Source organism: Ranitomeya variabilis, chromosome 3 (genome assembly GCF_051348905.1).
Source record: "Ranitomeya variabilis isolate aRanVar5 chromosome 3, aRanVar5.hap1, whole genome shotgun sequence".
Lineage (NCBI taxonomy): Eukaryota > Metazoa > Chordata > Amphibia > Anura > Dendrobatidae > Ranitomeya > Ranitomeya variabilis.
The window spans coordinates 448,208,219-448,233,148 of record NC_135234.1 but is presented as its reverse complement, the minus strand read 5'-3'; the positions used below and the strand labels follow the sequence as shown (position 1 = coordinate 448,233,148).

General features: G+C 45.8%; 1 protein-coding gene across 2 annotated transcripts in view; it reads right to left on the bottom strand.

Annotated features, from left to right (window-relative positions):
* Window positions 1-3,781: 3,781 nt before the first annotated feature.
* Window positions 3,782-24,930, bottom strand: part of DHX33 (DEAH-box helicase 33) — a 36,042-nt gene continuing 14,893 nt past the window's right edge. Inside the window, exons 6-13 of one of the 2 annotated variants that reach the window (XR_013223907.1) lie at window positions 24,665-24,776; window positions 17,519-17,678; window positions 16,539-16,627; window positions 13,415-13,542; window positions 12,945-13,148; window positions 10,129-10,215; window positions 7,196-7,785; window positions 3,782-7,128 (exon numbers count right to left, since the gene is read on the bottom strand). Coding sequence is in view for 1 of the 2 variants with exons in the window: in XM_077296500.1 (XP_077152615.1) it covers window positions 7,477-7,785; window positions 10,129-10,215; window positions 12,945-13,148; window positions 13,415-13,542; window positions 16,539-16,627; window positions 17,519-17,678; window positions 24,665-24,776 (1,089 nt within the window). In the remaining variant the exon portion in view is untranslated. Of the gene's footprint in view, window positions 7,786-10,128; window positions 10,216-12,944; window positions 13,149-13,414; window positions 13,543-16,538; window positions 16,628-17,518; window positions 17,679-24,664; window positions 24,777-24,930 lie in introns of both variants that reach the window. The other variant, XM_077296500.1, reaches the window with a different exon arrangement.

The following is a 24,930-nucleotide window of genomic DNA, read 5'->3' as shown; positions in this document are numbered from 1 at the left end:
TCATCTCCCACCTTGACTACTGCAACCTCCTGCTTTGTGACCTCCCCTCGAACACTCTCGCACCCCTCCAATCTATTCTAAACTCTGCTGCTTGACTAATCCACCTGTCCCCCCGCTATTCCCTGGCCTCTCCCCTTTGTCAATCCCTTCACTGGCTCCCCATTGCCCAGAGACTCCACTACAAAATCCTAACCATGACATACAAAGCCATCCACAACCTATCTCGTCCATACATCTGTGACCTCGTCTCCCGGTACTTATCTGCACGCAACCTCCGATCCTCACAAGATCTCCTTCTCTGCTCCTCTCTTATCTCCTCTTCTCACAGTTGCATACAAGATTTCTCTCGCGCATCACCCCTGCTCTGGAACTCTCTACCACAACATATCAGACTCTCGCCTACCATCGAAACCTTCAAAAAGAACCTGAAGACCCACCTCTTCCGACAAGCCTACAACCTGCAGTAACCACCGATCGACCAAACCGCTGCACGACCAGCTCTACCCTCGCCTATTGTATTCTCACCCATCCCTTGTAGATTGTGAGCCCTCGCGGGCAGGGTCCTTTCTCCTACTGTACCAGTCGTGACTTGTATTGTTTAAGATTATTGTACTTGTTTTTATTATGTATACCCCTCCTCACATGTAAAGCGCCATGGAATAAATGGCGCTATAATAATAAATAATAATAATAGAGGATCCAGAAACATCTTCCTCTGAGAAGACTGTATCATTCAGAAAGACAAAGCGTCCTCCCAGAACCTTCGCCAACCAAAAGGAATTCACCGGAATCTTCACTAAAGAACACCCAGACAAGCATTTCCAGAGAAGAAATTAGGATGGAACTCTTGTATCCTTTTACATCTGATCTGCTTCAGAAATGGGCAGTGTCTCCCTTAGTGGACCTCCCCGTTTCCTGGCTCTCCACTAACACTATTCTTCCTCTCTCTGATGCAGCCTCTTTAAAAGAGCACTCTGACAGACACCGAAGCCCTCACCAAATCAGCTTTCGAGGCCGCGGGCTCAGCCCTCTTCCCGTCCTTTGTAGTGACATGGGTAGCCAAGGCAGTCTCGGCCTGGATAAAAAAAAAAAAAAACACTTCCCCCCCAGGGTATCCTGTCAAACGCCCCACCTTCCGAGCTGGCAGATCTAATTGGTCATGCAGGGAAGTTTCTCCTCACAGGTTCCCTTGATGCAGCCACTTGCTCTGCTCTGACATCATCACCATTCGCAGGGTCTTATGGTTAAAGGCATGGCATACAGACACCGGCCTTCCGCTCCCGTCTTTTCGTAGAGGAACTGAATTAGGTAATTTCCAATGCCACAAGGGGTAAGCGTACTTCCCTCCCTCAACAGAGACCTAAGCACCCACCTCTCAAGGGTCATACAGTGCAGTTTTGTTTCTTTCGGAGATTCCGAGTTCAGACCAGTAACCGACAAAACCACAAATCTCCAGCCTATCAGGAGAGGAAGAGGCCTTCCTTCAAGCCAGCCTCCTCCTGGCACCCTGAATTCCCACCAGTAGCGGTCTTCCATACTCGGATCCAACAGATTTTCCTCGGCATGTTGGGCCGCTCCCACCTGTGAAGCCTGGGTGGGCAGATATCTCCAATCTCTGGAACGAGTGGCTCTCAGTGACGGACGATGCCTGGGTCCAAGACGTTGTCTCACAGGGTTATATGATAGTTTTCTATGTTACCTCATTTTCACTTTTGCAAGAACTGCCCACCAAATGACCCTTCCCTAATTCCCAGGTTTTTCAAGGTTATCAGCCTAACTCTCCAAGGCAAGGGTCATCATCCCTGTTCCTTTACCATATCACTTTTCAGGTTTCTATTCAAACCTGTTCATGGTTCCAAAGAAGGATGGCTCAGTTCGTCCAATTTTGGATCTCAAGTTATTGAACAAACATGTTCGATTACGCCATTTCAAAATGGAGTCCCTTCGCACGGTAATAGCCTCCATGGAACCCGAGGAATTCTTTTGCTGCGTGGACATTCAAGATGCCTATCTACACATTCCCATATTTCCTCCTCACCAAAGATTTGATCAGTTCACTGTACAGTAATCCCACTTTCAATACACGCCGCTGCCATTCGGCCTAGCCACAGCACCCAGAGTCACGAAGATAATGGCGATGGTTATAGCTAGTGATGAGCGAGTGTACTCGCTGCTCGGGTTTTCCCGAGCACACTCGTGTGGTCTCCGAGTATTTGTAACTGCTCAGAGATTTAGTTTTTGTTGACGCAGCTGCATGATTTACGGCTGCTAGCCAGCCTGAGTACATGTGGGGGTTGCCTGGTTGCTAGGGAACCCCCACATGTATTCAAGTTGTCTATCAGCTGTAACTCATGCAGCTGAGGCAATGAAAACTCCATTTACAAATACTCGGAGAACACCCGAGCAATGAGTACACTCGCTCATCACTAATTATGGCCATTCTTCGGAGCAGAGGCATCCTCATCACATTCTCATCAAGGCTGCATCTTTCTCAGCATTGTCACAAGAGTCTACAGATCACTCTGGATACACTCTCCCATCTAGGCAGGCTTATTAAACTTCCAAAGTAGTCTCTGATCCTGGACCAACGTATTGTTTATCTGGAAATGGTGTTCGCCACTACGCGATCAAGAGTTTTTCTGCACAAGAGAAACACACTGTTCTATCACACGGGATTCGCTCCCTCAGAGGCACATTTCATTCGATGCGGCCCTGTATGAGCGCACTAGGCAGGATTGTCGCGTTAATGACAGCAGTTCCGTTCACGTTTCATACGCGTCTCCTTCAACTTTTTTTGCTGTCAAGATGGGACAGGTCGACTCACTCCCTGGATCAGCTAATCACGCTCCCTTCTCGAATAAAGATGTCCCTGGAATGTTGGACTCAATCTCCCCTAGTCCATTGTGGGAGATCTTTTCAGCAACCTTGTTGGAAGATCGTTACAACAGATGCCAGTCTTCTCGGTTGGGGAGCAGTTTTGCAGAACTTAACAGTCCAGGGCCGTTGGACTGCCCAGGAATCGTCTCTTCCCATGAACATTCTGGAACTCAGTGCAATCTTCCTTGCTCTACTTCAGGCAGGATCTTCTCCTTAACCATCTGATCCTGACAATGCTGTGGCGGTGGCATACATAACCCAAAGTCGAGCAGTATTGTCAGAAGTTACACAGATTCTGTTATAGGCCGAGTAGAATGTACAGATGATCTCGGCAGTACACATCCCAAGAGTGGAGAACTGGGCTGCCGATTTTCTCAACCTTACTAATGTAAGGTCCCTGCACTTAGTCTCATATTTACCAGCCACCATCTCCATCTTTTATCCAGCAGTTTGTGCCCTGCTGGATTGCTCCAGTGTTTGCTGTTGCAAGCCAGAGGTCACTTTTCAACAGACATCTACAAAAGCCTCGTTCTGGCGCTCAGACTTACATTGAGAGCTTTTGACCGTTACCTCTGACTCCCGGTCCATCACAAATTGTCACAATATGGCCGCACAGGACCAGAGGGGCACCAGGAAGACCAGAAGATGGCCAGTGGTTAGTATCTTCATATTATGATTCTTATGACTTTTCTCTATGTCTTTACCACATCATCTGATTGTACACGGGTACTTACTACTCTGTTACTATTATTATGTTCAGTGAGGAAAGCCTGTAAGTACAGTGCAGTCACCAAAGCCAATGAAGGAGAACATCACATCATGCCGAAAATAGAGAAAAGCATACAGCAGCAGCATGGCAAACTGTATTTTATTATTAGACTACAGAAGTATGCAGTTTTACATATTTTTCTTATTACAGTATATTGGGATCAAGGAATATACAATTTTTTGAGCAGAAAATTGGATTCAGGTTTTTATTCCTTCAGATTATGCCATACAACCTTCTAAACAGTCCATAATAGGATCCCTATTGACCTATCAATCTACAAAAAATACATCCATACATACTACAAAATCAGCAGTGCCCAACTGAAAGTTTGGCATAATCCTTATTTTTAACCATTAACAGACCACATTGTATTAAAGGGGTTTTTCCTTTTAGTGGAATGCTTTTAGGGAAGAATATCTCAAGCTCCATCCACACTGCTACACTAATAAAGTGTCCACCTTTTTAATTTTACCTGGGAGTGTCTGGATATTTATCCATAATCTAAAGAGTATTTGGGTTGTGCATAAAGGCAAAGATTAAACGTCTACACATCAATGGATTAAACTCACAGTAGACCCTGTAGCAGGGCCTAAAGCAAACTCTTCTACAAGATGTGGACTAAATTCCCCCAAAGTGACCCAAGGGCAAATGTTTGAAATGCCATTTTTTTTAGAAACATACTCTAGTTTCCGAATAGAGTACATTTCTTCCGATGGGCACAGTAGCTAAATATGGGGCACATGCCAATGATTTTGGCACATCTTACGCCAGCATTCTCTTGATCAAAACTGGCAAAATGCCTGTCTTAATGAATAGAAGCCCTAAGTGTTCAGTGATGGAAAACAATTGAATATCAAAAAAAATATGTGGTTGAGGGTTTATTTATTTATTTTTTATTTATGGGAAATACTCCCTAATTTTAACACAAAACTTTGCACTGATACAAATGTTTTCTTCCCCCAAAACCCGTTACAATGAAATTAATCCAAAATATTGTGCTTTTATAGTCTTGTAGTAATGATGATAGAACATATGGACAGGACTGATATGTTTGGTACATAATATCTAGTAAGTTACAGGGTTTCTGAATAAGTGTCAACCCGAACCTATAGGTGACACCTTTGAGAAATGTCATATATATTATATATTTCTGCAGCCTTTGGTTTTAAATAAATAGGGCATAAAATCTGCAGTTAGTCCTTTTAGATATATTTTAGTTAGAACATAGTTAAACAGAAACAATCCTTACCCACCCCGACCCCCCTTGTAGAATCAATCTACAAAAAATACATCCATACATACTACAAAATCAGCAGTGCCCAACTGAAAGTTTGGCATAATCCTTATTTTTAACCATTAACAGACCACATTGTATTAAAGGGGTTTTTCCTTTACTCATGTCAGTGAGTCCAGCAGATAAGGTTGAGAACCTACTCCTCTATTGACATTAATCGAAATCTACAAATGAGACCCCCATGTTCATTAAACCCCCCCCTCCACCCCAGAGAGGTTTGTGGTACACATCCCTGAGCATCCTTTGATAAAATGATCGGCTTAGTCATTAAAAGGCACACATTCTCACTTTACAAACACTTCTTAAAAATAGTCTATTGTTTCCCCCCTTCCACCCGTAGTAAAAGTATGCTCAGACTGAAATGGGTGGCAGTATAACTGCTCCGCAGTGTGGGCTTGGAGGCAGGTCTTTAATCCTGGTGTACACTGACAAATGTGTAACAGAAATTGTATTATCTCTATGTATGATTTTTAAATACATGCAATGCAGTATTGCCTAATGATATCTTTAATACATTTTCTACCGCAGCATGCCATGCAGAACTGACTACACAAGAATTTGTAGTTTGTATAGGCTATTGGCATAAAGTAAGAGTTATGCCTGCTAATATACCAGCTTATCTAGCAGCATCATGGATAAATAGCATGATAATGATGAAAGCCTATAGTAAAAATATGTTGAAGGGAAACTTTACACAAAGTGTTCTCATTCTGTCTTCATTGGGGCCCTTTGGAAAATAGTACTTTTGTTATGTCTTTTGCTGTGCATGACGTTTAGATTGAAAGATCACTAAGGTGGTCATCTCCAGGCCTGCGTTCAGTATAATATAGTACTGGTTACCCCATGCACTAGGGCTCATTACAATTCAGTTCTTCTTGTACAAGTGCAATTGGTTTTTCACAGATAGCACTTGTACCTGTGATAGTCTATGGGGTAGTTCACCCATCAGTTTTCTTCCTCAGACGGAGTGGTCCACACACAAACACGGGGACTTGTCTGATATTGATCCAAGTGTCAGATCAACCTCGCCCTTGTAAGTCTATGGATCAGAGTTTTCTCAGATTGTCAGCATAGTGCTCTGATTCTGATGTTTTCCACACACCCATAGACTTGAATGAGTCTTCCAATTTCAGAGTGAAAGTGCAGCATGATGCGATTTTTGTTAACAAACAGTCAGTGAAAAAAATTGGTCATCAGCACTGCCCCATTGAATAACATTGGTCTGAGTACTATCATATTCAGATAGCACTAATCTGATTTTTACACTCGGGTGCCTGACAGAAATAACAGCTGATCCTTTTGGTGTAAGAAGGACAATTTAAGGAACATGAAGAATATTAGACTGAACAATGTTAGCAGTAATGTTAATCTATTGAAAGTGTCATTTCTACCGGTGTGTTAGTTATTGCCACCATACGGCACATGTCATGGTAAGAGGAATAAATAAAGGCTACATATAACTTTCTTGAGGTAATCTTAACATATGTCTGGCCAGAAGTAGCACAGAGCATTTCTAGTGCTGGTGACAAGTAGTCACATCTCCGACAGAGCGTTGGTGGTGTACCCCAGCAATAAGCCACCAATGAGCCAACCTCTAAGTACAGCTTGACTGAGAAACTATTCTACACTGTTCATTTCAATATAATGATGAGTAAATTATCTGCTTTACATATGGCCTTCTAGTTACATTATGTTCCATGTAGAATTCTCATCTAGACCTGCCTTCACAATCCCACTGGCTTTTCAAGCTTTCACCTCATTTCCAGCAGCTGTAACCTGTTCAAAAAGGTTGAGCTCAGGAATATAGCTTGGAAACACAGTAGTTACTCAATGCATCAGGGTTGTGGAGTCGGAATTGGTATAAAATGGACCGACTCCGACAATATATAATAAATTGGGTTCAGTAGTACAATGCAGCATGTGCTGTAAATGTTTTCATAAGAATTTGGGAAAGTTATGAAATGTCCTATAAATGTCTGTTCTGTTCCTGATCTCAGGATCTCCGCTTTTAGTGGAGATGAATCTGTGCTGCACTTTATGTACATGCTCAGTAGTGACCAGTGCTGGGGAGTCGGAGGTTTAGGTGAGATAAATCTGTGCTGCACTTTATGTACATGCTCAGTAGTGACCAGTGCTGGGGAGTCGGAGGTTTAGGTGAGATGAATCTGTGCTGCACTTTATGTACATGCTCAGTAGTGACAGTGCTGGGGAGTCGGAGGTTTAGGCGAGATGAATCTGTGCTGCACTTTATGTACATGCTCAGTAGCGACAGTGCTGGGGAGTCGGAGTCGGTAGTTTGGCTTACCAACTCCACAGCCCTGCAATGTATGGAAAGTTTGTCCTGCAAGCATATTTGTAACACCAACATAATTCAATGTTAACCCTTTAAAATTTAAATATAAAATATATTTTTACAACACACTTGTCCACATAAAGGTGTTCAGTTCCTATAGGAACAGGTACAGCTTAGAGCAGTGATATACCACTGTAGCAAAAATCCTATGTAGCATACTATAAAACGCTTCCGAGTTGCATCTCAGTTCTTGGAAGATTTTAATTTCCTTCTAAAATATTCAGGTGCTGCCTCGAACAGCCAGTCAGCATCCACAACACACAAGTCTCTCATGTAGCACTTAGAAGTATGGAGAAGTTCATTGTAGATCACACAGGCTGGCTTGCAGTGGAAAAGGATGGACGAGGGGTGTATAGAGACAGGTTGGTGCGTCTCAACAGTGGTGTATGTCCCATCTGGTTGCAGCTCTGCAGCATTCATAAAAAGGCCGTGGGCTAAGCACTGTCTGATATTGCGCGTATCTGTTCTTGATGACTCTATCGGCATTGACATCTGTTATAGAAATAGAAACATATTCAAGTTAGAAGGAAACCGCAACAAGGCAGATTGTCCACATGATCAGACAGAACAAGAAGGGCATAAGAGATAAACCAATAAACAGCTATAAGAACTGCCAGAGTAGGGTATTCTCTATACTGTGTGTGGCATCCACCTTAAAAAAATATCTGAGCAGAGTATTGTGAGCTACTGTCAAATTGCTTCTCTTAGCTAATCAGCATCACTGTTTCATTTTTTTTCAATAAGGATAATTGGCTGAGAGCATCTGAAAAAGAGGGCTTCCTTGGCAATGCATCTTCTATATGTCCTTTTAAGCAGGATACCAGGCAACTCTGGTACTGGAAGCTGCGTAAAGCAAGACCTTAGCAACCCCTAGTTTTACCATTTAGGAGTTGCACTTGTTTACAGTATTTCTGACTCATAACAGGGGTGCATTAATTTGCTGGTTCGAAACAAACAGGATTAAATCAACAACTGCCTATTTAATGTAATAATCTAACAGATTTTCTAATATGCTTTAATTGAAAAGTCCTAAGCGCTCCCTTTCTACCCTCTCTAAATGCCACATTTAACTTTTTTTTTAACCTACTTCCAGTTTGATGACATTTTGTTTGAGAATCCCCAGTACATGCCTGGATACTCAAACAGGGCGTCATCAGGGGGCCGAGGCCCGCAGCCTCTGCCACCAACCTTAGGCCACGTTCAGTATTTGACATCATTATTTGTAAGCTAGAACCAGGAGTGGGTGATAAATGCAGAAGTGGTGCACGTGTTTCTATTAGAAAAAAAGGTAGAGAAACATGTGCACCACTTCTGCATTTTTATCCTCTCCTTGTTATAGCTTACAAATAATGATGTTAAATACTGACCAAATACTGAATGTGTGAACATGGCCTTAAGTGAAGTGTCATCAGTGACATCCGTTTCAGGGGCTGTGTTAGTCCCAGCTCTACTGAGCATGCATTAGTTGCCAATTCCAATGTATGCGGAATACGAGCTCCCTTGTCACTGTGCAATATTTTTTCAGTGCAGTGATAGTGTGCTCCTTCACCGACTAATGAGATAAGCCGGCACAAGTGCACACTGTCAGTGTGCGCATAATAAGAAGAGAACATTACGAGGGAAATTAGTGGATAACACCCCCACTGCTGAACAAATGAAAATCCGGACGTACTGATACAAAGGAATTGTGGCTTCATTCAATAATAAAGCCACAATTCATTTGCATCAATACATCCGGATTTTCATTTGCTCACAGCGTGGATGGTATCCACCAATTTCCCTCGTTTGGTTCCTGATATAGTCAATGCCTGACCCGTGGATCTGCAGCAGCTGACGTTTATATGCCCTTTCAAAGGGGCACCAGGTGAGCAGTTTTCTGAATAACAGATTCTGAAATTGTCGGATAAGACCCTATTGTGCGCTTCTTCTCTCCTATAGTTTCTTTGTAAGAGAACATTGCGAGCAAACACCAGCTCTGCCTGAAAGTATCATCACTTTCGCGGGGTGGAGGGAGGCATTGTTTGGCTCACCTTAAGGGGGTTCTCCAGTCCAAATCTACGAGTCTGCAGTCACTATGTGTGACTGCAGACTTATGAATCTCCCCAGATTCGCCGGTTTCTGAGCCCAGACTGGATGGTATGTATGCGTTATACATACTCCCGGCCAAAGCCCAACTACTGGGTGCGGCCTCGCTCCATACACTTGTATAGTTCGAGGCCACAACCACTAGTTGGGCTTTGGCTGGGAGTATGTATAACGCATATATACCATTCAGTCCCGGCTCAGAAATTGGCGAATCCTGCAGCGCACTGTGCGTGCGCTGGGAGGATTCTAAGTTTGCAATCACACAGAGTGACTGCAGACTTATCAATTTGGACTAGACAACCCCTTTAAGATGCTCTTTGCTGATATGCAACTTCCCATTAGCCCTGTGTAATGAAAGTAATATCACAATATCACAGTGACATGGGAGCTCGTACTGAGCATACGTCAGAATTAAAAAAATGCATGCTCAGCAGAGCAGGGACTAGCCCAGCACCTGAAAAACAGAACTGATGATGCTTTACTTCAGGGTGGTGACAGAGCCTGCAGCCCCCTTATGACATCTCATTTGCATATCCCAGGCATGCACTGGGGATTCTCAAAACAAAAAAAAAATAAATAAATAAAGCAGTTAGAGATTAGAGAGGGAACAGTAAATACTTTTTAATTAAGGTATATTAGAAAAGCTATTAGATTATTAAATTACACACACATTTAGAATTAAAATCAAAGTTCGTTTTCGGCCATCTATTTAGGAGAACTTCTCAAATATATTAGAAAGTAGATGGATACCTTTATACAAATGTCTCTGAGTTGAGCACGAACCTCTGACACCAGCATCATATTTCGGCCATTAACAAAATTCTCTCTGCACCACTCCTGCAAAAGAACAAAACAATTTTAGATACAGTGTTAATATCCATCACTGCAGGTGCCAGTCAAGTGTACCTATCATTATATACCTATCACTAGCAAGGGGAGGTCACCATCTACTAGAAGGAGTAATTACAATCTATTACTATCTGCGATTATATTCCTGCACACATAAGGTGGGCATGATCGGCCAGTGTGTATAGGATGCTCCCCCTTGCAGCAGATGTTTGGGCGAAGAAGGACTTGGCATTTTGAATTCCTATTGGGAACACATTTGTCCTCAGCTAAGAACAACAGATGTTGTCAGAATGATGCATTTTGTCTGCCTGCCTTTAAGGCTTCTTTCACACTAGCGTCGGGCTCGGTCCGTCGCAGTGCGTCGGGCCGAGGTCCCCGACGCTAGCGTTGTCTCCGCCGCACAACGGGTGCAGCGGATGCATTTTTCCAGCGCATCCGCTGCCCCATTGTGAGGTGCGGGGAAGTGCAGGGAGGTGGGGGCGGAAAAAGCGGACCGTCGGGAGCAAAAAACGTTACATGTAGCGTTTTTTGCTCCCGACGGTCCGCCACTGCACGACGCATCCGTCGCACGACGGGTGCGACGTGTGGCAATCCGACACAATGCGTCGCTTAATGTTAATCAATGGTGAAAAAACGCATCCTGCAAACACTTTTGCAGGATGCGTTTTTTCGGCAAAACGACGCATTGTGGCGGAATGCAGTTAACGCTAGTGTGAAAGTAGCCTTAGGCTTCTTTCACACTTCCTTTTTTACAATCTGCACAGGATCCGTCAAAATGTTGAAATGACAGATCCTGTGCAGATTGTAAAAAAACGGGTGCACTGGGCTATGTGCACCTGTTGTGTATGAGCCTTTGCAGCGGTTTTTCGCTGCGAAAACGCATACACAAAACAACCCAGGTTAAACATAATTAAAAAATCACAATATTCTTACCTTCCGGCGTCCCGCACAGCGTTACCGATGCTCTTGGCAGCTGGCGTTCCCAGTAATGCCTTGCATTCAATGACCTCTGATGACGTAGCTGTCTCGCAAGACTGCGACGTCATCGGGACATTTCGCAATGCATTACTGGGAACGCTAGCTGCCAAGAGCATCGGTAACGCTGCGTGGGACGCCGGAAGGTAAGAATATTGCGATTTTTTATTTTTAACGTTATATCTTACTATTGATGCTGAATAGGCTGGATTCCTGCTTTTAACAGTCAGCGACGGATCCAGCGTCCATAGGCTTCCATTATAGCCAACAATGGGCAGCGCAGGATCCGTCGCTGAGCGATTTTCTAACGTACAGAAAAAACGTTCCTCTGAACGTTTTCTCCGCCTGACAGACAGCAATTTTCCGACGGATCCAGTGCACGACGGATGAAACGGATGACCATCCGTCACAATCCGTCGCTAATACAAGTCTATGGGAAAAAACAGGATCCAGCAGAAAAATTTGCTGGATCCTGTTTTTTAAAAAAAAATCGACGGATTTCGACAGGAGCTCAAAGACGGAAGTGTGAAAGAGGCCTAAGAAGGTGATCAATCAACCGCTCCTTCACGAGTCCTGAGAAATGTCAGCCTACCAGCCGATCTCTTCCATTGTCACAGACAGAGCAGCAGCATAGGTTTTTCACTGACATACATAAAGCTAAGCAGTCACTTAGGCACTGAGATAATATAACACAATATTATAGTGTGTTTATTCAGCAGGCCAAGTAATGTTTTGGCAGGCTCTACTAACAGTTTGACTACTATATGTTATATACAGGGCGGGCTGCGGAGTCGTGGAGTCTGTGTTCATTTGGTGGAGTTGGTATAAAATGGACTGAGACTCCTTAACGATATAATAAATTGGGTACAGTAGTAAAATGCAGGATATACTGTACATGTTTTTATAAGAATCTGGGAAAGTTATGAAATGACCTATAAATGTCTGTTCTGTTCCTGATCTCAGCTTTTAGTTGAGATGAATCTGTGCTGCACTTTATGTACATGCTCAGTAGTGAGGCAGCGCTGTGGAGTTGGAGATTTGGCTTACCAACTACACCACCCTGGTTAAATAAATCCTTAGCAAGAAGCTCCAACGACTTTATAGTTATGGTTTTCCCCATATAAAGTACAGCCAGAATGTTTAAGCCATTTTTTACAGCATTCTAGTATGCTGTATTTAAGTCCCCGATGGCCGTCTCTGGTCTTGATCCGGCGCCTTCTGTCTTCTTACGATTGCCGGCCTCCTGCCCTGCTTCATGTGAATGACGTGTCCTACGTCATCCACATAGTGTCTCCCAATCGTGCTCCTAGTGTACTTCTCTTTGCCCTGCTGAGAGCAGAGCAAAGGTCTAGCGCACATGCGCTGGCTTTACTTCTGGGTCTTTGGCACTATTTGGCCTTTCCTGCCTCATGCACGCTACAGTACTTTGCAATGTCCTCAGCAGGGCAGAGAAAAAATAAGTCTGCGCAGGAGGGCGATAGGGGACAGTGTGTGGATGATGTAGTACGTGTCATCCACACGAAGCAGGACAGGAGGACAGTGATCGTAAGTACAGAAGAGGCGCCGGATCGAGACTACAGACCCCTGCATCTATTAAGCTATATATCATATATAGTGAATAAACCATAATGGTTGAAACTGGAAATAGCCATTTAATTAGTAAAAGCAAACTTACAAAAAACTCATAACTAGAAAAAGTATATGAGGCCATGTTCCAAATGTAATACCAGCAGAACACTTGCCTTATTTTTGCCCAAGTTTTTGAATGCCCGGTAGATGTTGAGTAAAGTGATATGATCGCCCTCACTAGAAATGAACTTCTTGCGTACTGCTTGCACTTCATCTCGTTTGGCAGGAGGATTATGAAGAACACTGTCCACCGACAGCAATGCCACAATAGTCAGGACCTCCTCTGTGCAGTGAAATTTTGAGGAAATGAGAATAGTCTACAAGGAAAGGAAAAATGTAGTCAAATTGACCAGTTCTTAGTAACTAGTAGAAGAACCAGTGATACAGTATGTAAAGTGATTTTTACTGTCTACTAGTGATATGTAGAAGTATACAGACAGCTAACATGAACCATGGCTAGTCCAAGCTGTTACTCAGGGTTCATAAAAGACATCAACCTCAGGCATTTTGTAGATGTCCTGACATTTTATATATGTATTATACAAATACAGTAAAAATCTCTATTTGTAAAGCAAATAGTTACCTTTGAAAATTTAGGCTCCAAAGGAAAAGAAGCCATTTTCTTCCCTAACGGTGTAAGAATTATCTGATCCTCTTTTCTTTCCACTGCACCAAGCAGATCCAACTGCTCTATGGCAGACCGTATGGAATCTGGAAAAAAAAATTAAACTGCCTCAAAAGTAATTTTTTTAAATATTTTAATAACTAGCTCATTGAATTGTATACACAGTTTCACCAAGGAAATGCTCTACCGAGATCCAATAGAAAAAAAAAAAAAAAAATCAGTAATGGCCCCTGCAGCGCTATGTTTGCACAGATTCTGATCATTTGTGAGAATACCGGGAATCTAGACCTTCAATACTAAAGTCCTGTAAAACTGCCTTATTCCACATTCAGTATTTGGTCAGTATTTTACCTCAGTATGTGTAAGCCAAAACCAGGAGTGGGTGATAAATACAGAAAGTGGTGCATATGTTTCTATTATACTTTTCCTCTGATTGTTCCTCTCCTAGTTTTAGCTTACAAATACAGTACTGAGGTAAAATACTGACCAAATACTGAATGTGTGAAGGTGGCATAAAACCATTCTCTGTTAAACAATCCAATAACTGATTGTGTTTTTGTATCCTAGAGTTCTAAAAACACTTCTATTTTTAACCACCACGTATGGATTTTGCACAAAACATGCATGAAATTACACAAGCGAGCTGACCAAGAAAACGCTTTATCGTAGCCAAAAATGTATTCAATATTATGTTTAACCCCTTCATGCCGCGGCCCTTTTTCGTTTTTGTGTTTTCGTTTTTCGCTCCCCTCCTTCCCAGAGCCATAACTTTTTTATTTTTCCGTCAATATGGCCATGGGAGGGCTTGTTTTTTGCGGGACGAGTTGTACTTTTGAAAGTCTTAATTGGTTTTACCATGTCTTGTACTAGAAAATGGGAAACAAATTCCAAGTGTGGTGAAATTGCAAAAAAAGTGCAATCCCACACTTGTTTTTTGTTTGGCTTTTTTGCTAGTTTCACTAAATGCTAAAACCGACCTGATATTATGATTCTCCAGGTCATTACGAGTTCATAGACACCAAACATGTCTAGGTTATTTTTTATCTAAGTGGTGAAAAAAAAAATCCAAACTTTGCTAAAAAAAATAAATAAATAAAAATGCGCCATTTTCTGATACCCGTAGCGTCTCCATTTTTCGTGATCTGGGGTCAAGTGAGGGCTTATTTTTTGCGTGCCGAGCTGACGTTTTTAATGATACCACATTTGTGCAGATACATTCTTTTGATCGCCCGTTATTGCATTTTAATGCAATATCGCGGCGACCCAAAAAACGTAATTCTGGCGTTTTGAATTTTTTTCTCGTTACGCTGTTTAGCGATCAGGTTAATGCTTTTTTTTATTGATAGATCGGGCGATTCTGAACGCGGCGATACCAAATATGTGTAGATTTGATTTTTTTTTTTATCGTTTTATTTTGGATGGGGCAAAAGGGGGGTGATTTAAACTTTCATATTTTTTTTTATTTTTTTTCATATTTTTAAAAACATTTTTTTTTACTTTTGCCATGCTTCAATAGCCTCCATTGGAGGCTAGAAGCTGGCACCACTCGATCGGCTCTGCTATGTAGCAGAAATGCAGGTGTGCTGTGAGTGCCGACAACAGGGGGGCGCTCACAGCAGGCCGGCATTAGTAACCATTGAGGTCTCAAGGACCTCTATGGTTACCATCCTGATGCATCGCTGACCCCCGATCATGTGACGGGGGTCGGCGATGAGGTCATTTCCGGCCGCCCGGCCGGAAGCGCAGGTTAAATGCCGCTGTCTGCGTTTGACAGCGGCATTTAACAGGTTAATAGCGGCGGGTGAATCGCGATTTCACCCGCCGCTATTGCGCGCACATGTCAGCTGTACAAAACAGCTGACGTGTCGCGACTTTGATGTGGGCTCACCGCTGGAGCCCACATCAAAGGGGGAGACACGACATGCGCAGTAATAGTACAGCGCATGTCGTGAAGGGGTTAAAAATTGATTGAACTTTCATTCTGCAACATTATTTCCTATTCTCTTCACAGCTTCCCTCGATACCTTTTCTCCTATAGGAGGCCTGCGGACCTACTCTGTGAAGTCCCTGACTAAATCATTTATTTCGAGCTGTGAAAAAAGCTGCGACCAGCGTGAAAGCCATCGGCAGAATCATGCTCTTCATGTTCTGAATCTTCAAGTTTCTCTGGAGGTGAAGGGACAAGTATTCCTGAACCGTGAGGCACAAGGCAAATCACTGATGGGAAGTCCGTGTATATAACTTCATCCTATTTCTAAGGTTGAATCCCTCCACGCAATGCGTGCAAAAATAGCAGTCATCAGTATGATTTGGCGGTTCCCCCCAGATCATAGGCACGCCAAAACTAAACTCTTCCCTTTAGACCACTGTTGTAGTTCTCCTACACGAACAGAACACACTACATGTGGACCCCACGACTTGTCCTGATCTCTAGTTTTTGTACCAAAGTATGCATAATACACTTTTGTAACGAAGTCGGTAATGATCCTTCGCAGTTTCTTCACTACAAAACAGCAGGAAATGTAGCAAACTTTGTCCGGTGAATTACGACACCCCCTTGTAGCCATTTCGATCACTTTGTTAGAAACAAGCTTAATCCATCACAACCACTAAATACTGAAAGGAATCGTGGTAAGCACACTACCACGCTCTTATGAACTCTGTCTAAATGAAAATCTACCTTTGCTCTCCATAGCAACAATCACAGTGCAGCTTTCATTTCTTATACTGCTGAGGTAAAGTGAAAGCTGGGCTCTGATTGGAAGCTATGGATACCACCATACTCTGGAAGCTGGGTTAAGAAAATCTACTCTGCCCACAGCAGCTAATTGCAGCACAGCAGCCCTTCATTTTTAATCAGTGTAATGACACCAAAACAATCCACCAAAGGGGTCAAAGTATGGTGTAAGAAAAAGCCTATGGAGTCAGTGTTTGTGAAAAACTGTACGTGAGGTAATTTTTTGATATTTTTACGGAGTTCAGAGATTGAAAGTATCTACAAATCACCTCTTATCAAACAATATTACCCTTGCAGACCTGTGTAATCTCTCCTAGACTACAACCTCTTAGTATATGCCCATACCTGGTGAGGGTTTCGAGACAAAATCAAAAGTGAGGATGTTAGGAACTCTCAAGACAAGAAGCTGCAGCACCACACTGGCCAGATTACATCTGCAGAAAAACATGAAAAAAATATATTATCATTAGGTTAATAGTACATGGAAAAAAAACCCCCCTTTTTTTTAAATAACGCATTTTTCGGATTATAAAACACTTTTTTCCCAAAATTTTTTGGGGGAAAATGGGGGTGCATCTTATAATGGGGATATACCTTAACGGCCACGGTGAAGGGGGGTCCCAGAGTCGCTGCTAGAGGAGGCAAGAGTGGAGCATTGCTGCAGGCCGCAGGCTGGGATGAGGGGGTGTTCAGATGTGCGGCGCACCGCTGCGGGTGTTTGGTGCTGTGGGGGCTCTGCCGACATTTTGTGAAAGCCCAGAACCCCCGCAGTTACATGGTTTCCTATGCGGTGGACTGCGGGAAAATGGCTGTCGGGAAAATGGCACATGCGCAGATGGAGATATCGGCACCAAGATCTTGGGAGATGAGATCTCAGTGCTGAGATCTCATCTCCTGAGATCTCCATCTGCGCATGCGCTGCCCCCCCGACAGCCATTTTCCCGCAGTCCACCGCATAGGAAACCATGTAACTGCGGGGGTTCTGGGCTTTCACAAAATGTATATTTTGTAAAATATAATATAAAGTTACAGGAATTGTATGTGTATTACAATTAAAATTAAAAATCAGTGGAGATCCAACTGATAACAATCACACTAACTCCTCCTCTTCCCCCCACAAAAATACAGATCTCAGGCCCCTTTAGTACAACTGTTTTCCGGGATAATTATTGGCCTTGATTAGTGGGATGCATAGTTTTTAGTATGTCTATTTAACATGTTACTATGCCAAGAAGAAACATTATTATAATCAGCTTTCGTTTAGAACTAAGGTACACTTTAATTCAATCTTTTTACAAGCCATCTTGAAGACCTCTACAACTTACCTCTGTATCTCTGGGACTGTCATTTTCTCAAGTTTCTCAAACTCATCCTCTGTGTAGAGTCTATAGCATATGCCACTATCTTCTCTACCTGCTCTTCCAGTTCTTTGCCAGGCCTGGGCCTTTGATACCCGCTGCACTGCTAGAACCTCAAGGCCACTTTCTATGGTGACAAATGTAACGCATCGATATCAGAAAATCCCCAGATCCAGACAAAGTGTGTTATTTGCATGAATCACTTTTAAATATTACATAAATTGTATATAAAAAAAAGGAAATAGGAGCAGGGAGAGCGCAAGAAAGAGCGAGAGGGAGTGCGCAAGAAAGAGCGAGAGGGAGAGCGCAAGAAAGAGCGAGAGCGCAAGAAAGAGCGAGAGGGAGAGCGCAAGAAAGAGCGAGAGGGAGAGCGCAAGAAAGAGCGAGAGGGAGAGCGCAAGAAAGAGCGAGAGGGAGAGCGCAAGAAAGAGCGAGAGGGAGAGCGCAAGAAAGAGCGAGAGGGAGAGCGCAAGAAAGAGCGAGAGGGAGAGTATGAAAGAGCAAGAAAGAGAGGGAGAGCGCGCAAGAGAGAAAGCACGAGAGCGCCAGAAAGAGTAAGCATGAGAGCGCCAGATAGAGAGCGAGAGAGCCAGAAAGAGAGTGAGTGAGCGCCAGACAAAAAGCGAGTGAGCGCCAGACAAAGAGCGAGTGAGCGCCAGACAAAGAGCGAGTGAGCGCCAGACAAAGAGCGAGTGAGCGCCAGACAAAGAGCGAGTGAGCGCCAGACAAAGAGCGAGTGAGCGCCAGACAAAAAGCGAGTGAACGCCAGACAAAAAGCGAGTGAACGCCAGACAAAAAGCGAGTGAGCGCCAGACAAAAAGCGAGTGAGCGCCAGACAAAAAGCGAGTGAGCGTCAGACAAAGAGCGAGTGAGCGTCAGACAAAGAGCGAGTGAGCGCCAGACAAAGAGCGAGTGAGCGCCAGACAAAGAGCGAGTGAGCGCCAGACAAAGAGCGAGTAGGCGCCAGACAAAGAGTGAGGAGGCGCCAGACAGAGAGAGTGGGCGCGAAAGAGTTCCAGAGAAGATCGAGAGAGTGCCAGAGAAAGGAGCGAGAGAGCACCTGAGAAAGATCGAGAGAGCTCCAGAGAAAGAAAAAGAAGGAAAGAGCAAAATAGAAAAAGAGTGCAACAGAGATAAAAATGCACAGTAAGAGATGGAGATCATAGATTGCTTTGAGTACATATATAGATAATATATGGCTACGATCATACACTGCACCTATTAAAAGTACAGTTTGTGCAAAATGAGAGTGCTCCTCTAAACAAGGCCTACATAAGCCGAAAGTTACATTTTTATTGCATAGCCTGGTACTTGTTGACATGGAAGCAGCAGTGACATTATAACTACAGCCCGTGACCCCTTCAGCCAATCGCTCAAGGATCTCGTGCCATCTACACTGTAACAGTCACATGCTGTAGTCGTGAAGACACTGTTACTGCCATGCTAACAAAGACTTTGGCAGAAGTTCTGGAATGGCAGGGGTTACTTTTAACACAGGGATGCCTATATAATTAAGACAGAGGGATTTTTGGTTCTTACCGTAAAATCTCTTTCTTGGAGCCTTCATTGGGGGACACAGGTATCCATGGGTGTATGCTGCTGTCACTAGGAGGCTGACACTATGCAAATAAAGAAGTAGCTCCTCCCCGGCAGTATACACCCTCCGACAGGCACCAGGCAACTCAGTTGGTGCAAAAGCAGTAGTAGGAACAGGTAATACAAAACTCAACCTATGTACCAACCCACAACAACGGCACATTAGCCAACACGGTACAACTTCAAGGGAGAGTACTGTGTCCCCCAATGAAGGCTCCAAGAAAGAGATTTTACGGTAAGAACCAAAAATCCCTCTTTCTTTCTCGCTTCATTGGGTGACACAGGTAACCATGGGACGTCCAAAAGCAGTCCCTAGGGCGGGTATTCTGCAGAAAAAAAAGGAGTTAGGTCGGCCGGTGAGAAACCGCCGCCTGCAGTATCCTCCTACCCAGGTTCGCGTCCGCAGAAGCCTGAGTATGCACCTTGTAGAATTTGACAAAGGTGTGAATGGATGACCACGTTGCGGCCTTGCAAACCTGCGAGGCCGAATCTTGGTGACGAACTGCCCAGGAAGCTCCCACAGCCCGGGTAGAGGGAGCTTTCACCCCCGAAGGGAGCTGTTTGTCTTAGACACGGTATGCCTCCAGAACCGCCGAACGGATCCAACGAGCAATTGTGGACTTGGAGGCGGGAAGTCCCCTTCGACGCCCATCCGAGACGACGAACAGAGGATCGGCCTGAGGAAAACAGGCAGTTCTGGCAAAGTAAATCCGAATAGCCCTGACCACATCCAACTTGTGAAGAGATTTCTCCAAGGGATGAACCGGAGAAGGGCAAAAGGAAGGGAGGACAATGTCCTCATTGATGTGAAAGGACGAGACTACCTTCGGTAAGAAGGAAGGAACCGGACGAAGAACCACTTTGTCTTGATGCAGGACTAGAAAGGGAGAACGACAGGATAATGCCGCCAGCTCTGACACCCTTCTAATGGAGGTGATGGCGACCAAAAATGCTACTTTCCAGGATGGAAGTGAGAAGGAAACGTCCTGAAGCGGTTCAAAGGGTGCACGCTGGAGGGCGTCTAAGACGAGGTTGAGATCCCAAGGCTCGACAGGAGAACGGTAAGGGGGAGCTATATGAGCGACCCCCTAGATGAAGGTCCTCACCTGAGGCAGGGAGGCCAGGTCTCTTTGAAAAAGAACGGATAGAGCGGAGATCTGACCCTTCAAGGTGCTAAGAGAAAGACCCGAATCTAGACCCGTTTGAAGGAAGCTGAGAAGACAAGGAAGGGAAAAGGTCATAGGAAACAGATTGTTATCCTGACACCACCGGAAAAAGGCCTTCCAACATCTGTGGTAAATACGCGAGGAAGCCGGTTTTCTCGCTCTTATCATAGTCTGGATGACGCTATGCGAAAAACCCGCATTCTTCAGGACCGCGGCCTCACCGGCCATACTGTTAAATTTAGAGACCGAGAATTCGGGTGGAAGAGGGGCCCCTGCGAAAGAAGGTCTGGAAAATCCGGAAGCATCCACGGAACGTCCGATAGCATGTTCACCAGTTCCGCATACCAGGCCCTGCGAGGCCAATCTGGAGCTACCAAGAGTACGGGGACCCCTTCTGACTTGATCTTCTTTACGACCCTTGGGATCAAAGGGAGAGGTGGGAACAGATAGGGCATCTGGAACTGGGCCCACGAGATCACGAGGGCGTCGACTCGAACGGCCATCGGATCCCGAGATCTGGAGACGTACTGGGGAACCTTGTTGTTTGCCCGGGAGGCCATCAAGTCGACGTCTGGAACGCCCCACCGCTGGCAAATCTGGCTGAAGATTGCAGGAGACCACTCGCCCGCCACGATATCCTGGCGACTTAGAAAGTCAGCTTCCCAATTGTCCACCCCTGGGATGTGGACGGCTGACAGAGAGGAAACGTGACCCTCCGCCCAACGGAGAATTCTTGCCACTTCCGTCATGACTTGACTGCTGTGAGTCCCTCCCTGGTGGTTTATGTATGCCACGGCTGTGGCGTTGTCCGACTGAATGCAGACCGGCTTTCCCGAGAGGAGAGACTCCCAGCGGATGAGGGCTAGGAAGACGGCTCTGATTTCCAAGAGGTTGATAGGGAGGCACGCCTCCTGAGCAGTCCAGCGGCCCTGGGCTGTGAGATGGAGAAAGACCACTCCCCAACCCTGGAGACTGGCGTCGGTGGTGATCACCTGCCAGCGGGGAGGGAGAAATGACCTCCCGCGCAGAATGGAGGACAGCGTCCACCAAGATAGAGACTGCTTCACCTTGGAAGAGAGGCGAAACGGACGGTCCAGGGAAAGGGGGTTCCTGTCCCAGGCAGACAGAAGGGCCAGCTGGAGGGGACGAGAGTGGAACTGAGCATAGGGAACCGCTTCCATAGAAGCGACCATCTTCCCCAGAACCCTCATGGCGAGAGGGAGGGACAGAGGGTTCGGACCCTTTAAGGCTCTGATACCCCGACGAAGAGAAAGAAACTTCTCCATGGGGAGGAAGACCTGAGCCCGAAAGGTGTCCAATTCCATACCTAGGAACTCCAGACGCTGGACTGGAATCAAGGAAGACTTCTGGTAGTTGATTATCCAGCCGAGGCGAACCAGGGTGTCCAGAGTAAGCTGGAGGCTCTGGCTGCAATCCCGACGGGATGAGCCCTTGATCAAGAGGTCGTCGAGGTATGGGATTACCAAAATCCCTTTTGAGCGCAGAATGGCCATGACAGCTGCCATGACCTTCGTAAAGACCCTGGGAGCCGACGCCAGCCCGAAAGGGAGGGCCGTGAACTGGTAATGATGCTCTTGGATCGCGAACCGGAGGAACCTCTGATGCTGTACGCAAATTGGAACGTGAAGTTACGCATCCCGAATGTCCACGGAGCACAGAAACTCTCCCAGTTCCATGGACGCGATCACCGAGCGCAGAGATTCCATTCTGAAGTGCCGAATCCGTAGATGGCGGATCAATCGCTTGAGATCCAAAGTCGGACGGAGAGAGCCGTCCTTTTTTGGAACCACGAACAGGTTTGAGTAAAAACCCGAAAACCGCTTGCGAAAAGGCACCAGCACTACGACTCCCGAGGCGAGGAGCGAATCGACGACCTGGAGAAGCCCTGAGAGATGAGAGGGCTGTTTGGGAGGACGAGAGAGGAGGAATCGACTTCCAGGGGGCGAAGAAAATTCTATTTTGTAGCCTGACGTGACGATCTCCCTGACCCAGGCGTCGTCGACTACTGAAAGCCAAACTTCTGAGAACAGAAGCAGGCGGCCTCCCACCCTGGAAGGATTTCCAGGTGGGGGGCGACCCGTCATTTATTAGCAAACCTGTGGCTCCGAGATCAAGATGGTTTTGCGGGGTGACTCTTAGCTCTCCAGCGCGGCGGGGGCCTGAAAGAAGGCTTTCTTCGGTCCCCTTGTGAGGAGGAACGGTCCTGGTTGGGGTTTCCTGAGGAGGTAAAGGCCCGAAAGGACTGGGGGCCCCTTCTGTTGAAGGGACGTTTCGGCTTGGACTGGGTTAAGGAGGTACTCTTACCACCCGTAGCGTCCGAGATCATTTGATCCAGCTGTGTGCCGAAGAGTCTGGAACCCTGGAAGAGCAGACCAGTGAGAGATTTCTTACAGGAGGGGTCAGCGTTCCACGCCTTTAGCCAGAGAATGTGGCGAATGGCCACAATGTTGCCGTTAGCCCTGGTGGAACAGGTCGCCGCATCAAGGGAGGCATTCATGAGGTATTTTCCTGCCAGAGAAATCTGATCCGCCAAATCAGACAGTTCCTCAGCAGGAGCAGAGGCCAAAATGCCCCTGCGCAGGGTCTTGGCCCAGGCTGAAACAGGCTTGGCTACCCATGACGAGGCGAAACTAGGGCAAAGGGAGGCTCCGGAGGCCTCAAATGCCGATTTTGCTAGCGTCTCGATCTGTCTGTCCGTAGGGTCCTTACGGGAAGCCGCGTCCGGGATAGACAGAACAGTCTGTGAAGATAGCCTGGACACGGGCGGGTCGACTTTAGGAGACTCGGACCATTTGGAGACCAGGTCGGAGTGATAAGGGTATAACACGTCTAGCCGTTTCCTGCCCGGGAAACGCTTACCAGGGTTTTCCCAGTGTGTAGAGGTAGTGTTGTCAAACTCCTTGTGATTAGGAAAAACCCTAGAGGGACGTTTAATCCGTTTAAACGCAACGGAGACGTCCTGAGAGCTTGCCTCATCCTCCTTAAGATCAAGCGTCTGAATGATAGCCTTATTTCAGCTATCGACCATGTCCTGTGTTCCGGAAGTCTGATCTGCATCCGAGTCAGATTCCGACTGAGAGGTTACGTCAGACCCGAGGTCCGCCTGCGATGAAGGGGAATCCCGATGTGGCCCGGGGAACTGGAGGAGGATCTAGATAAGGTCCTTTTTCTGTCTCTTTTGTCCGGTCTGCCTCTGTGAGGGTCTAGGACAGGTGCAAGCGAATCGCCGTGTGAGGCGTTCGTGGCACTGGTGGCAGTAGAGAGAAGCGGGATACGTTCAAGTGCCTGGACCAGGGACTGAGACACCTTAGTCAGGTCAGACACTGATTGAGACATTGCAACAGCCCACTCCAGGAGAGGGGGGGTGCACTCATCCCGGGACCTAGGAGCTTCTAGGGGAGCTGACATGGTGGGAGGAACGCAGGATGGGCAGAAAAGGGAAGGCTGACCTGAGGCCCACTTTTTCTTGCAGAGAGCGCAGGCGTAATGGATGGCCGTAGAGGCAAAGGCCGGAGCGGGGTCGGACATAGGTGGATATTACCTTGTCCAGGAGAGGAGAAATCCTGCCGGGGGTAGTAGCGGTGAGCCTGCTGAGGGACAGCGACAGCGGAAGCCGCAGGAGCCTGTGTTCCCCCGAGGATTCTGTGTCCCACGCGGTGAGCTGACGCTGGCAGGAAGCGGCAGAGAGAGCGCAGAGACAGCCCGACGCTGTGGGCGTGCACAAACGCTGAAACTGGACTCTCGGCCGCAATAATGCCGGCCGCCACAAGAGGGAGCGTGAGCGCCGAATGAATGAAAGAAAAGCCGGGAGAAGGAGGAAAAAAAATGGCGGGCGCGCACGCCCGCAGATTTGAGTACAAGGGAGGGAAATGCCAGCGAGACCCGCGGCAATTGTGTATCCCATTCCCCGAAATTGCAGCCCCCATCTTTAGAACGCCCCCTGCAGGAGACCCTTGAAAAGGGTATAAAACTTGCAGCCCGTAAGATAAGGGAAATAGCTTGCCACCTCCTACAGACACTAAGCAAAAACTGAGTTGCCTGGTGCCTGTCGGAGGGTGTATACTGCCGGGGAGGAGCTACTTCTTCTTTATTTGCATAGTGTCAGCCTCCTAGCGACAGCAGCATACACCCATGGTTACCTGTGTCCCCCAATGAAGCGAGAAAGAAATATATTTACCTGGCATACACATTAAAGAGCCTAGGCCTTAGATCCCCAAATCATGTGAATGCACATAATCTTTTTATTAAAATCAATTGCAGATATTTGCTGTCAGGATCACAGAAACACGTAAAAGGCTAGATCACACATTGGCACGCTACGAACACCTACCAGGGTTATACTTCTTTGCTTTCACCATGCCGGTATCTACTACATATTTGATTCCTGTTATGGTAATGGAAGTCTCAGCAATATTGGTGGAAAGAATAACCTTACGATGATCCTGAAAAACACACAAATGACGCTATTTCGGGTATTCTTCGGAACAGTGATGATAAAGTTAGTTACTCTGTATACGCTCGCACTTTGTATCTGATCTTCTGTAACGATTTGGTCACCTAAACACATTTTAAGAGTGGAGGAGGAGGAGGAATACT